General features: G+C 34.1%; 1 protein-coding gene across 1 annotated transcript in view; it reads right to left on the bottom strand.

The window, feature by feature from the left end:
* Positions 1–16,320, bottom strand: part of LOC125682330 (band 7 protein AGAP004871-like) — a 60,966-nt gene that overhangs the window by 9,413 nt on the left and 35,233 nt on the right. Inside the window, exons 7-9 of the mRNA XM_048922818.2 lie at positions 2,812–2,924; positions 1,927–1,999; positions 1,558–1,640 (exon numbers count right to left, since the gene is read on the bottom strand). Coding sequence (XP_048778775.1) covers positions 1,558–1,640; positions 1,927–1,999; positions 2,812–2,924 — 269 coding nt within the window. The remainder of the gene's footprint in view (positions 1–1,557; positions 1,641–1,926; positions 2,000–2,811; positions 2,925–16,320) is intronic.

Below are 16,320 nucleotides of genomic sequence, written 5' to 3'. Positions count from 1 at the left end.
AGAAATATGATTTGTTTTTGTTAAAAACAAATGTCTCATCAGCTCCACAAATTGAATGTGCTCCAAATTATACACACACCCCCACTCCCCTTGATGTACTGCATGGTATGGAGGAGAAAGCATGAACAAGAACACCCAGGCACCTGAAATGTGGATAGCTTGAATAGATCTTATGTAAATATGGGCCCCCATAGAATGAATTATCTTTATACAGAACCAATAATTTATCTAAAATACGTTATTTCCCCACCAATCACCCTCATAAGTTGTCCTGAATACTCAGTTTCTACTTTCTGTAAGCTTTTCAGATGACCACTTGTGAGATACTAATATACATGTATGTAAAACTTAAAGGTGCGCAACAAATCCTGTGAACAAACATGCGGCTACTTGCTTCAAAACTGATTCACGGGGTATAAACCAACTTTACCGAAGGAATTTCTGCAAATATCTCATCAGGCTAATGTAGTTCTACTTATGTCTTTCATCTTAATTCCATGCCATCTGTTTTATTTGTTGTATTTTGCCATTTATTACTTTTACGTCCATTGACAGCATTAAAGGAGGTCGTGACATCACTTTGAGTTTTGCATTATCTGATTGGTTTGTGTCATCTTTCTAAAATATACTTCAGATAAGCATTTAAAAATTAAAAAATGCACCTCTAAATATTTTCTAATGCTCTTTCGTATATTTTCCATCATTGCTATGAAAAAGGCAGAGATTGTCAGATAATCAGATAACACGACACGCAAAGTGATGTCAAGACTTCCTTTAAGGCTGTCAATGGGTACAATGAAATAAAAGGCAAAAGGTTCTGAGTGACATTGACCTTTCCAAAATGACCTTGGTCCAAAAGTCCCTGTCTCAAGGAATGTTTGTGATCATGCAATTATAATCAATTTTTAATTAAAGGTTTAGGAGATGGGAATTTCTATATAAAAAACTGTTGAAATAAGGAACTTTTATGTTCTGAGTGACCATGACCTTTCTAAAATGACCTTGAAAGACCTTGGTCCAAAAGTTCTTTTCTTAAGGAACATTTGTGATCAATTATAATTATCACTTTCTGATGAAAGGTTCAAGAGATATGAGCTTGGACGGACAGGCCGACATGATGGTGACTATATGCTCCCCTGAAATTTTTTCAGGGTGCGTAAAAAAGTACTACAATATGAATGAGAAGACACTACACTTAAATCAAGGTTACCAGCACATAACTATCAGGTTTCACTATCACCATTCAAAATTAAAGGTAGCTCTTTGAAATCTGAGTACAAAAACTGAGGCCCCGTGTCACAGGAGGTGTGGCACGATAAAGATCCCTCCCTGCTCAAAGGCCATAAGCGCGGAGCATAGGCCTAAATTTTGCAGCCTTTCACCGACAAATGGTGATGTCTCCATATGAGTGAAAAATTCTCAACAGGGACGTTAAATAATATACAATCAATCATATTAAATTGCATGTTAAATGGTGCTGAAAAGAAATAAAACATGCAATAATGAATTGCTAAAGTTTCCTACAATAAGTGTGATTTATTAATAATTGATTCTTACCTCTTGTGGTGGAACATCAAATGAAACAGTTCGAAGATCCACTTTTGTGTAGCCTTCTATACATGGCAACACAAAAAATATACCTAAAACATGGAAAAGTGAAACATCATCATGACTGATGCTCTTAATCAGCCATCCTTAAAGAAACAGATGAACTACAATTTGACTTTAAGTTGCTGAATATCTGGGAAAAGCGTGCCTTAGTTATAGGATGATGTTTCATATCACCTTAAGTCATCTCAGCAACATATCAATGAAGGGTATATGCTTAGCAAGTGTTTACCAAAGTAGTTCCCGATGATCATATCAGTCTACTTCATTAAAATTTTCTCAAAATGCATATGAATCAAAATCTAGAGTAAACAATACCTGGTCCTTTGGATCCTCCAGATAAAAGTCTTCCTAGACGGAATATCACAGCTCTTTCATATTCTTGTACAACCTTAGAATAAAGTCTACATAAACAATGATTGTCAAAGATGTCAATTTAAACATTTAGTCATATGTACAAAATAAATATATTACGGGTGTGTAACAGGAGAGGAAAAAATGCAATAGACCTGACCGAGATTTGAACATGGTCCTCAGTTTTAGGAACTGGTCTACAGCACCAAATGTAACAGGAAGGGAGAAAATGCAACAGATCGGCATCCGATCTGAATTCGAATCCAAACCCCAAGTGGCTGTTTCACTAATCAATCATAGATCGTAGGCATAGACAGAAATATGAATGTACCAATTGTACGGCCATTTCACTAAAAATTGCATCTTGTGATTTACGACCAATATTGATCCCAACTCTATGAATGGTCTAGGGCTGTCATAGGTGCTTCAATGTGCAGGTAAATGAGCAAAATGGTTGAATCTCTAGTCAGGTACTCTACCAACTGAACTGTCAAGGCCAAGATAGAAATTACGCCATGCTTCATAAACAAACTAGATGAGTAATGGTTTTAATGTGAAGCTGAAAGGTCAACCGCACATCACAGTGCTTATCAAGAAACATACACTGCAATCAAATAAATTGAATAAAGATCCATTACTATTGAAACATTGCCTTAGTTTGGTGAATGTTTTGTTACATGTCATACAAATATATTCTGCAAGTACATCTGGTACACAGGAACAGTATAGAAAACATATTTGTATTTTGGTGCCTCTGGCCAGGAAGATTTGCACCATATGGTAAAAATTTGTATTTACGTCCTGACCAGAAATACAAAACTTTTTTATGTAAATTAGAAGTAAAATTACCTTAATGCAAAAAAACAACGAGAAGGGTAAAGTAACAAAAACCAGAAAGAAAGACAACACCATCAGGATGCTGCCACAACAACCAATGTCTCCAGCACTTTCATCTGGATCCCCTGAAAGGTAAAGCAAAATATATTGTAATTTCTTGTAATTTATCTAGCAATTAAAGTATTATTCTGGGAAGTTAACTGCATACTCTGGGACTAATTTGCAGTCCTTTTGTATCATTTGCAGTTTGGAATGCAAATTTGTGGTTGTATCATTAAGAGTTGCAACAACACTGCAAATGGAATGCTTAATGATGCAATTGTATAATTGGGGGGAGGGTGTATTGTATCATTAACGGTTTATACTGTAAACCGTTAAACTTAATGCATAATTTGTATCATCAAGCATTGCAACTGAACCCCTTATGAATGTAGTTTGTATCATTAAGTGTAAATGTTTCATTAGCGGTTTATACAATGAGGAATTACGAAATATCTACTAGCTATTACTGTCTTATATGTGTACTAGAGGCCTATATGTATGTACTATGTTAATTACAGTTTTAATGTTTTACAATAATTAGTACTTTGGGTTGTCATGTGGCATCTTAATTTTGCTATGCAGGGATTATAATAATTAATATGACTATAAATTAGCCTATACTTATTCAACCCTCCATATTGTTAATTAAACCAAGTCAAACCAGTCTTATGAAATACTTTGGTACTATAATGGTATGTACTTGTGTGCAAGTTATGTATGATACATGTAAATTGTCTGAAATGCAAGTCATTGAAAAAAATGAAGATACACTAGCTGTAGTCTAGGCCTGGCCTTAATGTTAAACTCCACAGAAAATACTTTAATAATAGATCTATAGACCCTAAATTGATTAGGCTATGATAAATAAAAAATATGGCTTCAACATTTTTTTTAAAAAACAATATGATATGACTTTATTGACCAATTGTGGACCCACAAAGGGCAAATATACAAAGAACAGTTATGATTTAACAGATTGTTTAAGACATATACAAAAAACAGACAGCATACATGTACATGTATTTAACAAAGTTTTGATAACAATAATTATATTGGAGTTACATTGCTAGTATTTCAATCCATGGCTCCGGTACACATTCCATGGCTCCGGTACACATTCCCTGTCTCAGTGTTTGAATGATTATGCCCTTGACCTAATTAACGTTGGACTTTTAACGTAATTTGCTATCTGTCATATGACGTAGCCTCGGCCTACTACATGTAGGCCTAGGTTAGTACGTGTAGTAGGCCTACTAGTCGTTTACAGACTGGTTTAGTAGGCCAGGGAATACAAAATCGGAACTAGTTCTGTTTATTAGATTTTCCTGACGTCTGGACTTACTAGATTGTCTTGACACGTAGCGTAACCTAGCATCGGATTTTTTTTTTAAGATGGGAGGGAGGACAGACATCGTCATCGGTCCTTAATTAACCGGAGATTTTGACTGCATAATATAGCTAGATGTAGGCCTTTAATGTATACACATCTAAAATTCTGACTTGACAATGTCCTTTTGTCCAAACTTCAAGTTCCTAAGTCGTGTGGAGGGGGCGAGCGTTCATCTGTTCATACTAGTCGACACGTTACCTACCAAACTCGTTTGTCATTGCTTTGCTGTTGCAGACGGTTGTAGAAAAAGAAAAAATTATCGTTACGTCACGAAACATACATATTTTCTGAAAAGTAGTTCCGACCGGAAGTATATTCAATACTTTGATCACTGTGATTTTAGCAAGGCTAGACCTAAACTGTTGCAATACATCTTTGCTTTGCCAAGTGTCCGATTCGTATGAAAGCTAGTACAATGTATTTGGCTAGCGAAGATAGTTGCAGTAACTGAGACACCAGAGGTGTGCATATTTAGCCTAATCGCCTACAAAAATATCAACTGTTACAAAGTTCCATCTCCAATCAAAAAAAAGAATATATATATATAGGCTAAGTTTATCGTAGTCATTAGTTTTACCCTCCCCCCTCCCCCTTGTTCACAACTTATTACAACAATCTCCTGCTGTGGCCTTCACTTCGATATGAATCTGATTAAAATCAGATCCTCGATCCGCACCGCTCTTTCTTCATCTTTTTTTTTCTTGTCGCTACACGCAACTCAACTTCATGACAAATGGGATGATTTCAGCTTCTCCATCGTCAACTTTCAATATTTATGTAGCAATAGCAAATATATGGTGTTTATACAATGTATCTCTTAGTAGCCTACTTAACTGATACGATACGCAAGAGCTTGTTCTGCGAATGGTCAGTTTTTAAATCGTGGCTACTGACAAACAAGTGGTTTCAACTCTCGTTTAAAGTCAGCACTTTGCAAATTCTATGATCTATGGAGCGCCAAATTAACATAAACTCAAATAATTTACGATATCTTCAATTATTTGAAGATATCGTCAATTCATTTGATACGCGCAACAATTTAATTAAAGATTTCTTCAAATAATTAATGATATCTTCAATTCTGAATTATTGCGCGCATTAATAAATAATTGAATTGGTGATAGCATTTAAAATTCTTCAACTGAATTGATGTGCGCTTTAATTGAATTAACGATCTCTTTAAATGAATTAATGATATCAACAATTGAATTGATGCGCGCTACAATTCAATTGAGGAGAGCAATAATTGATATAATGTGCGTATTAAATCATATTGATGAGAGCAATAATTGAATTGATGCGCGAATTAATTTCATTTGGTGAGAGCAATATCTGATTTGACGCGCGCATTAATTCATTTGAAGGGAGCAATAATTATTTTAGAGAGAGCAACTATATAATTAAAAATATCTTCAATTCAACATATCCACAATTGAATTAATGATATCTTTAATTGAATTGTTGCTCTCTTTAAAAGATGATGCGCGCAATAATTCCTTATACAAAAGCATTGTAAATGATTTAAAGACATCTTCAATTGAATTAAAGAGATCATCAAATTATTTATACCGAGCTCTAAATTAATTGATTGCGGGCAATATTTGTACGAAATTGATGCTCTCATCAATTGAATTGAAGAGAGCAATAATTGAATTAATGTGCGCATCAAATCTATTATTGCTCTCATTAATTCAATTAATGTGCGCCTCAATTGAATTGAATAGAGCAATAATTGAATTAATGCGTGCATTAAATCAATTATTGCTTTCATTAATTCAATTGATGCGCGCATTAATTCGATTGAAAAGAGCAATCGCGCATTAATTCATTTGATGAGAGCAATAATTGATTTAATGCGCGCATTAATTCAATTAAAGAGAGCAATAATTGAAATGATGATATCTTCAAATAATTGAAGATATCTTCAATTATTTGAGTTTATGTTAATTTGGCGCTCCATACGTACGTGTTTCACACCAATTGTTAGGTCGTTCTTGGCACACTGATTGATTTGGACTATGTGTGGTACAAATAACTTCGTTTACCTGGTCAAGATATAGGACTTACCGCGGGTGAGACCGGTCGACAGGGGATGCTTACTCCTCCTAAGCACCTGATCCCACCTCTGGTATAATCTGGGGTCCGTGTTTGCCCAACTCTCTATTTTGTATTGCTTACAGGAGTTTGATCACTGTTCGTTATCTTCGCCTTTCATTAATAAAATTTCAAGTGACAGTGGTTGTTTTAATGCAAACCATTATATCTACAGAAAACCCGCTTTTATTCGCTGACGAGAAATATCCACTACATTCGAGCAATGTATGTATCGTCGTGATGAGCGTAGATGATAGTAGGTAGTAGATGAGCGGATCATTGGGTCTAATTGAACTGTTGATCAACCGTTTGTATGTTTGCTGTTGTATTGGTTTCTGTTGCGGGTTGTTTATATGAAGGGGCTATTGCTAGCCCCAAGCACAACCCCCTTGGACCTGAGCACAACCCCCTGGACCCAGAGGACTGATGATTTTCCGTTGGGATTTTCCTTCCCTTAGTCACTGGTTCTGGTTATTTATTTCAAAGGCACTAGAGGTTCGCCTTTTGTTATTGTCGCACAGCTACCGAAGTATTTCCAGGGTCATCTAGTATTCTGACATGTGACTCAGAACCTATTGAGACGGTGGGTTTTTAGTCACATCACCTAGTAACATTAGGTGATATCCCTCGAGACCCGTGCCACCATTTACACCCCCCCCCCCCATTTAACTAATAATTTAAAATCAACGTGTATATTTCATACAAATGCACTAATTCCTGTATTTCGAAAGCCAAGAGCTAATTTTTGTAGCTTAATTTTTTTTTGTGTGTGTTATACTTTCGTTAACGCGAAACATTCGCGAATAAACGCGTATTTTTTGCGTTATATACCGCAAAATATTCTTGATTGATATAGTTATGCAAAACAGGAACTATATATACACACGTAAAGAACTAAAAATACACACACTGACGCGCCTACGTTTTACACATGCATATTCCAGAATGTTGGGCTAATATACAATTAAAGATTTATTGAATGCAAAGTAGAAATCACATAATTTGTAACTGATTAGTACCAGTGTCGCTTAATCAACAACATCTTTATTTATTGTTAGCTGTATATAGTTCCGACTTTAAATAAAAATTACTTACTTACTTATATCTTTTAATACAGAATTTTAAAGAACAATTGGATTCTCTTAATTTATGTTATGTTAAATTGAGTATTCAATGCTTAACCTACATTTTCTTTTTATTCATTTGATAACCTGAAAACCCGTCAGAATGTCCCTAGAAAGCACTTGCTGACCTTGGTCATTTTCTTCCATAGAATTATCACAACGACCTTTGTAAATTAGTGTTTTATAACTTTGTCATCTGAATGCTTTAATTGGTTTGGATTGAACATATAAATCCTCTCCTATGTAATGATTAATAAAAAAAATATTGTATATATTCCAAAATAACGGAATCAAAGGTAAATAAGATGATCTTCTTACATAAAGCATGCAGTCATATTATATCAAGAGATTTGCACATATAAAATTACAAAGTACAGCTGAATCATTATTGTAATGAACAAATTATTCTATGCTACTTTTTTAATAGAGAGCATTTAATCGATAAATTGGGGTTAATGCCAACGTTTCGTGTATATAAGCAAAACCTACGCTTTATAACGTAAAAGTTGTCCATTATAACGCGCAATTTTCGCGTTATACAGCAAAAGTTACGCGGGTTTTTCGCGAAAGTTTCGCGTTATAACACGAAAAATTATTGCTTTTCAGCTACGAAAATGAGCTCAATGTGTTTTCGTTGCAATGGGCTTTCGTAATTTAGAGTACCCTCTATTCAGTTAGGTTTATATAACATAAGAATATCGAACAAATAGTTTATTATTTGTGATTCAAATGCCTATGCTCATGATGACATTATTCATAAGTTTGGGAGCGAATCTAAAATTATAGATAAACGGTTGGGAATACACGGTTATAGAACACACTTTGGGAAAACCGTTATAGAACACACTGTGGGAAAATGGTAATAAAACACACTTTGGGAATAAACGGTTATAGAACACACTTTGGGAAAACGGTTATAGAACACACTTTGGGAATAAACGGTTATAGAACACACTTTGGGAATAAACGGTTATAGAACACACTTTAGGAATAAAAGGTTATAGAACACACTTTGGGAAAACGGTTATAAAACACACTTTGGGAATAAACGGTTATAGAACACACTTTAGGAATAAAAGGTTATAGAACACACTTTGGGAATAAATGGTTATAGAACACACTTTGGGAAAACGGTTATAAAACACACTTTGGGAATAAACGGTTATAGAACACACTTTAGGAATAAAAGGTTATAGAACACACTTTGGGAATAAACGGTTATAGAACACACTTTAGGAATAAAAGGTTATAGAACACACTTTGGGAAAACGGTTATAAAACACACTTTGGGAATAAACGGTTATAGAACACACTTTGGGAATAAACAGTTATAGAGCACACTTTGGGAAAACGGTTATAGAACACATTTTGGGAATAAACGGTTATAGAACACACTTTGGGAATAAACAGTTATAGAGCACACTTTTGGAATAAACGGTTATAGAACACAGGTTGGGAATAAACGGTTATAGAACACAGGTTGGGAATAAACGGTTATAGAACACACTTTGGGAAAACAGTTGTAGAGCACGCATTGGGGAAATATATGAATTAACACTACTAATAGTAGTTAGTTTACAGTAACCCCCCCCCCCTTTATTCACAGGATGCTGAGAGAAAACTGAAGGTTACAAAAACTTAAACTTTTGTATACTGCAAGACATCTATAAAGGGGGTGGGGATGTTGATAGGTCTTCCATCTCCCTCTAACTGTTTTTCCTTTCCCCTCCACTCTCTCTCTCCCTCCATTCACTCTCATCTTTCCCTCCCTCCCAACCCCTATCCCCCACCATTTTATTCTGTTTGCCCCACATTGAACCATGTCAAATGTTTCAACTAGAAAATATAATTGAAACAAACACAAGTAAACATATAGATATTGCACCTATACTGAAAAATTTAAACCTACATGTACAAAACAGATCTGTTTGTCTCTCTCTCTCTCTCTCTCTCTCTCTCTCTCTCTCTCTCTCTCTCTCTCTCTCACACACCAAACCTACTAAGTGAGGGTATCCTCACAATGTGTAGAAGAGAATACACACATATATTATTCTAAAGACAAAAAAAGTACTATGTTAGGTGTACATGTAGCTATAGGGATACCTTACAAAGTTTATCTAATAGACTAATACTCTCTTTCAATTATGAAAAGGTTTTTAAGAGAAAATATTAGTATTGACATGTCCTCACACCACTTGTCCTCACTAAGCTAATATTTTGTATCTACATCTTTCACATGCTGTAGGTCACATTTATGAGGACTAATTGTAAGGACATTTTTTTTTTTTTTTTTGGTCCTCATAGTGCAATTCTGTCCTCACAACTTCTGTCCATTGGTTGAAATTTGCCCACACTTTTACTGCTCTCTCTCTCTCTCTCTCTCTCTCTCTCTCTCTCTCTCTCTCTCTCTCAACATCTAAAACAGAATATACACCTTATTGTAAAGGCAAAAAAAAAAAAATGTATTTTCTATTCTTGAGAGTAAAAATCTAACAGGGAAACCTATAAAAGTTTATCTAATACTCTTTTTGAATTGTTAAAATGAGAATATCAGTAGGGACATCCCCCCACACTGTTTCCACTATTCATCTAATACCATATCTCTTCTACTCTTGAGAGTAAAAATCTAACAGGGAAACCTATAAAAGTTTATCTAATACTCTTTTTGAATTGTTAAAATGAGAATATCAGTAGGGACATCCCCCCACACTGTTTCCACTATTCATCTAATACCATATCTCCTATCTATAAACATAACACGTTCTGTAAGTCACCTACATGTAACTAGAAGACAGAATTGTTTACCTCATGATGCACTTCTGTCTTCACAACAACAGGTCAAATGATTCACTACATACATGTATAAAGCAATGCAAAGATCAAATTTTTGGTTTACCTGAGAAAATGAAGGAGAATAGAATTTATTTTAAATGGTTCCTGAGGACAAGAATACAATCTCAGCCTCAGTGTTTCTGATGACAAATTTCCAGTTCAGATGCAATCATTATGATTATTGCTGAGATGGGAAGATTTTGATGATGATGATGATGATGATGATGATAATAACTATGATGATGATATCCAAAGAGTACACATTTTCATCTCCAAAATAATTTCTGTTGCCATGGAACTTCTCCTAAAACAATAATACATATATCATAGAGATTCTCAAGCATCTTTATTCTGGGCTGATCCATACCAGACATGAAGCACATACAATATACCTTTCACTGTCAATCCAAATTACACCACTCCAGACAGAAAATGCCCAAGAATTCATCGTTATCATGCAATTGATCTCACATAAAAGTCAGAAGCAACCCACTTCAAACCAATGAAAAGGATTGCAATAGAAGGAACACCCTCCATATCAAACAGTACAAATTATGATTTAATGAGAGATTACCTCCAATAATTTGCGACCCATGTTGGATGCTAGACTGGGGATGACCAGACATAGTTCACCATCTATAATCACAACATCACCATCAACTGCTAACTTTTGGTCAATTAGTCTGACAGCCACTTGAACTATTGTTTTACTGCCGCTCACCAGTGTATTCCCCTGGAAGAGCTTTATTGAGCACCCTCACTTGAACTCCAGTGACAAAAAAGATAATGATTACATTCAGCTAAAATGTGGGCAAGTAAAATCAATTCCAACTCCATTCCTCCTTTGCCATGATGGCATTATAAGCATTAAACACTCTGATGGGACCTTGGTGCATGTACAGATTGAATGCTTTCAAATTCCAGGGCAACTTGCATATCAGAGAGCAGCTAGTATAGTACTTAGCAATCTCTAATGTATTAACTGCAACATATTAGCAAGACCTATAAATACCCAAATATTACAAGTGTAATTGCTGTTAACATTCATCAGTGCTAATATCATATGTAAATACACAGTGTAAATGGATGCATTATGAGACCTAGATTATGAAGTAAACCATCTAAATTGTTTGTTAAGGTACTCAATGTATAATGATCATATTTCATATCTAATCAATGGATGGTGGGATTTTTGTAATCATAGTGTCATTTTAAAGAGTTTGTTAAACATGCAAATATAATCCACTATAGGAATTTACAGAATTTTGATTACTACATGATTTTTTTCACCTTGAGTTTTACATTGAAGTCTATGGGAAGAGCATATTTTATTTTTTTAAATTTCAAAACAAATCATATTTTCATACGTTTATATAAACTTTCTTTTTAAGAAAATCAGAACTATAATTAATCACTTAATTACCAAACAAACTTTTAGGGTTTTCTTATTTTTCCCAAGGGCAGATAACTCTTCAAAAACGTCTTGAGTGCAAAATGATTGGCTTCTTATCATTTATCAGTCATGTGAATTTGATCTACCTCACTTTAATAATTATTTAACAATAAACATTTATTTTTATTTAAATCATTTAAAATTGTTCAATCGCCTTTTGTTATACATAATTGAATACCTTCCCTAATTCTTCTTTCCATTTATACCTGCATTGCAGCCATAAATCTAAAATCAAATTTTGAAAAATGTTTGGTATAATATAGTATATATTGAAATATTTTAAAATTGTATGTGTAAGATTTACATTTTCTAAAATCACAACATGTATCTGCAGGGAAAATCAGAATAGAAGAACGATTATTTAATTAAAACACGGGGGTCTACTTCTCCTTCCTCTCTCATCCTCTCCTTCCTCTAGCTCCTCTCTTCCTCCCACCTCCTTTTCTATCCTCTCCACCTCAATCCCCATGATCCCCATCTGCTCTCAGAGTGTAAAAAGTGTCTGAGGTGGTATTGCAGCCTTGACAAGGACAGGTGAGTACTGTGTAACACTATACTGAAGGTTACTGAGAGGCATTACATGAATTTTGTGTTTACAATGAGAAAACCTAAAATCATGTAAATTAAATACAGCAGCCACATGTAATCCTAAAATCCTGTATATAAGTAACATTACACAGAGTCCCTTTGTAAATTCTTGTCCATCTAATACACTCTGACATTTTTCATCTCTCCGTACAGTATCAATATTATTTCAGACAGAAATGATATAAATCCTTAAGATGAAGATCAATATGTCAGCAATATTGCTGTATAAAGTTCCTTTGTCCTTGTTTTGACTCTGTGATAGCATTACTGCATCAATTTTTCACCAGTGGTACTGTATATGGGAAACTATTTTACCTCAACACATTCATTGCAAAATGATTTCCTATATTTCTCTCGTTAAGATACTTGATCATTACATACACAATTGAAAAAATTCCCAACTTTGTACTAATGATTGTGAGTTTACTGATCATTGACCTAAAACTTTTATCCACAAGACACTTTAATCCTTGATTTATTGAAAGTTGACTTGATTTATTGAAAGTTGTTTGATAAAACTGTAATTTTTTTCTAAATAATCAGCTGCCCATGAAGATTATATTTGCCTGTGATAACCATGATGAATTTGGTATATCCATGTTCAAATTTACAGAATGTATTGATCACAGCAACCAAGGGAATCTTCAACAAATTCAGTAGGTGCTTTAGTAAAAAATGATAAAACGAAAAGCTTTCACATCAAAAACTAAAAGTATTCAATCATTGAAACAATTAAAAGTATTTCACTGTTATAAAATTAGATAAAACTAATCCTCCCCTATACAGACTTACAGATTCCCTCATATTAGGCATATATATCCAAACTGTGACATATTTAGAATATTTAAGGTAATTCCACCCCTCTATGATTATAGGTTTAATCTTATATTTGATTATTGATTCTTCAAATAATATATCTTAATTAGTAACAAATGTAAATGCATAAAATAAGTATGTTGCGGTATTAATAATTTTTTTTTTTTTTTTTTATCAATTAGCACACATATATATTATCAATGTCAGAAAATTGCAATTCTCCTTAAACAGCATTATAAAAATTTCACAAAATCTGGTTAAAACAATATTATAGTATATTCATGATAATTTTATGAAACTGTTTAATAAAAAAAAATAAACAAAATGTTTGTGAAAAATAAAGGAAATCTAATTTGCATAATGGACTTGATAAATACTTTAATGAAAACAGAGTTAATGCCCTTGAATTCAATATTTTGAAACATATAATTGATTATTCCTATGTAACTTAGACTTTCGAAATATTTCATGGTTAACAAGATCTCTTAAAATAACTATTGAAAAAGACTCCAACAAAATTTATGTTCCTGCCATGCATAAATCTTATCAAATCAATGACTTTGCGAAATCTTATGACATCAGAAGAGAGTAGAACTACATTAAAATCCACCTTATTCTTTATTAAATGGGTTAATGTTTTGCAGATGAGGCTCTAAGGATCTGGTCAACAATTACCTTTAGATGAATATGAATTTTTATCTGCATTATAGAGTTATGGCTAGACATTAAGATTCCTACAGCCAATCTCTGAGCAACAGTGACAGTTCAAAAATGTCATCACTTCATACTCAATCAGTCTAACCTTGACCTTATCCATAGGAATACCCTGTATGAGGATTTAATAACTGTCATCCTCCAGCTATTGTGATACACTACAAATCTGTGTGACCTGCAGTTTTCCTCCAGCTATTGTGATACACTACAATTCTGTGTGACCTTCAATTTTCCTCCAGCTATTGTGATACACTACAAATCTGTGTGACCTTCAATTTTCCTCCAGCTATTGGGATACACTACAAATCTGTGTGACCTTCAATTTTCCTCCAGCTATTGTGATACACTACAAATCTGTGTAACCTTCAGGTTTCCCCCAGCTATTGTGATACACTACAAATCTGTGTAACCTTCAGGTTTCCTCCAGCTATTGTGATACACTACAAATCTGTGTGACCTTCAGTTTTCCTCCAGCTATTGTGATACACTATGAATCTGTGTTACCCTCAATTTTCATAATTTTCAATTCAAATCATGACACAAGTCTCTCTAGTAGTTGGCAACGAAATAAGTATATGGCTAATTTACGACCTTGATAAAGGTACATGTAACCCACTGATTCAAAACAATATTCAGAGTCAGTGTCTTAATTAGTACAAGATAAAATAATCATTGTTTTAAACTGCAGGTATTGTAAAACAAAATAACTGTTGAGGTCCTGACTGACATGATAACATTCTAATTCACTGTGATGTTGCCGTTACATTGGAATCTCAGAGTTACATTTACAATTGCTGAGAATAAAAAGGTGAAGATAACAAACAATTAACATGCAGTGATCAATCTCACAATTCCTATAAAGAATACAAAATTAAGGGAACGTGCAAACACGGACCCCTGGACATACCAGAGGTGGGATCAGGTGCCTAGGAGGAGTAAGCATTCCTGTCGACCGGTCACACCCGCCGTGAGCCCTATATCTCAATCAGGTAAACAGTAATCCATAGTCAATATCAGTGTGTCTTTCAATATGTCTTTCATAATCAATTTTCTACATACCATATGAGCAATTTCCACTAAGCAGATTGGTGGTATTATATAGCAGGGTGATTTACCCAAACAATGCATGGTCATTAAATATATTGAGTGATACATGGGCAGGTCAAAAATGTGAAGTTAAGTTCTCTACAAGCCTTAATTGTCAAATCATATTACCAAATCCTATTTCACTGTGTCAGATCAGTTTTATGTAAGTTATTCCTGACAAAGAATACATACTGAAAAAATAAAAATAAGCAATCTCAATTCATACTATTGTAATATATATTCTGGTACCAGTTGTACAATGAAGTTTTGAATTTTCCGTGGTTAGAAAAAAATCTTTGATTTAAGAGAGGTCCTCACCAGGCAAATATTAACAACAAAGGAAAGGACCATGGATCGCAATGCTCACCTGAGTCACCTGTTCTGTTCTTCAGAAAGATCTTGGAAAGATCTTTGCCCTTTTTAATCCCATGCCAAATTTTGACCCCATATTATGACCCCAACTTAATCCCATGGGGTTGTGACTTAAATGAACTTGAATCCATACAACATAAGGATGCTACAATATCGATTTAATAAACATGGCGTTACTGTTCTGGAGAAGATTTTTAAAAGATTCTTTCCCCATAATATTCAATATATTATTTTGATTCCAGTTTAGCCCCACCCTAACCCCAGGGTTTATGAAAAAAGAAAAACCTAAACAAAATGCTGAAATCAAAATATTCGCATATTGCTATGATTTAGTGTGGCCCTGCTGGTCTTGCAAATATTCATGATGGTCTTGAGAAGATTTTTCAAAAATTTCATAATATATATTGTAATAATTCAATGCTCTATTGTAGCCCCACCCTAGACACATGGGATTTCTTAACTATACCTTACATGTAGAATGTTTGTAGGTATATTGTTATAACTAATCATGGTCCTTCTAGACTTGAGAAGATTTTTATAGATTTTTCCCAATGAATTCCCACATAAAACTTTGTTCCCTTATTATGGGTCCTAACCTACTTCCAGAGTCTATATGATTTGATCAAACTTTCATTAAGTAACTAATTACCTGAGAATGCTTAAATATTGATAATGACTAAGCATGCCCCTCTTGTTCTTAAGAATATTTTTTCCATATATCTTTACATAAATTTTACACCTTTTGTAGCCTCACCCTATCCCCACCCGGGGCCATATGGTTTGAATATGCACTATCTGAGGATGGTTTCATGTTTATATGACTAATCATGGCACTGTTACTCTTGAGAGAAATATTTTTTAAGTTTCGATCTTCTGTATATTTCCATCATAAAAAACTTTCTTTGTTCACCCATTGTTATATGATATTTCAAATTGATGACTATTCTCAGTAGTGTAACAGGAAGGGAGAAAATGCAACAAACCAGACCGGTATTCAAACATGGACCGCG

Source organism: Ostrea edulis, chromosome 2 (assembly GCF_947568905.1).
Source record: "Ostrea edulis chromosome 2, xbOstEdul1.1, whole genome shotgun sequence".
In the NCBI taxonomy this organism is placed as follows: Eukaryota; Metazoa; Mollusca; class Bivalvia; order Ostreida; family Ostreidae; genus Ostrea; species Ostrea edulis.
This window is presented reverse-complemented; position numbering and strand designations above follow the sequence as displayed.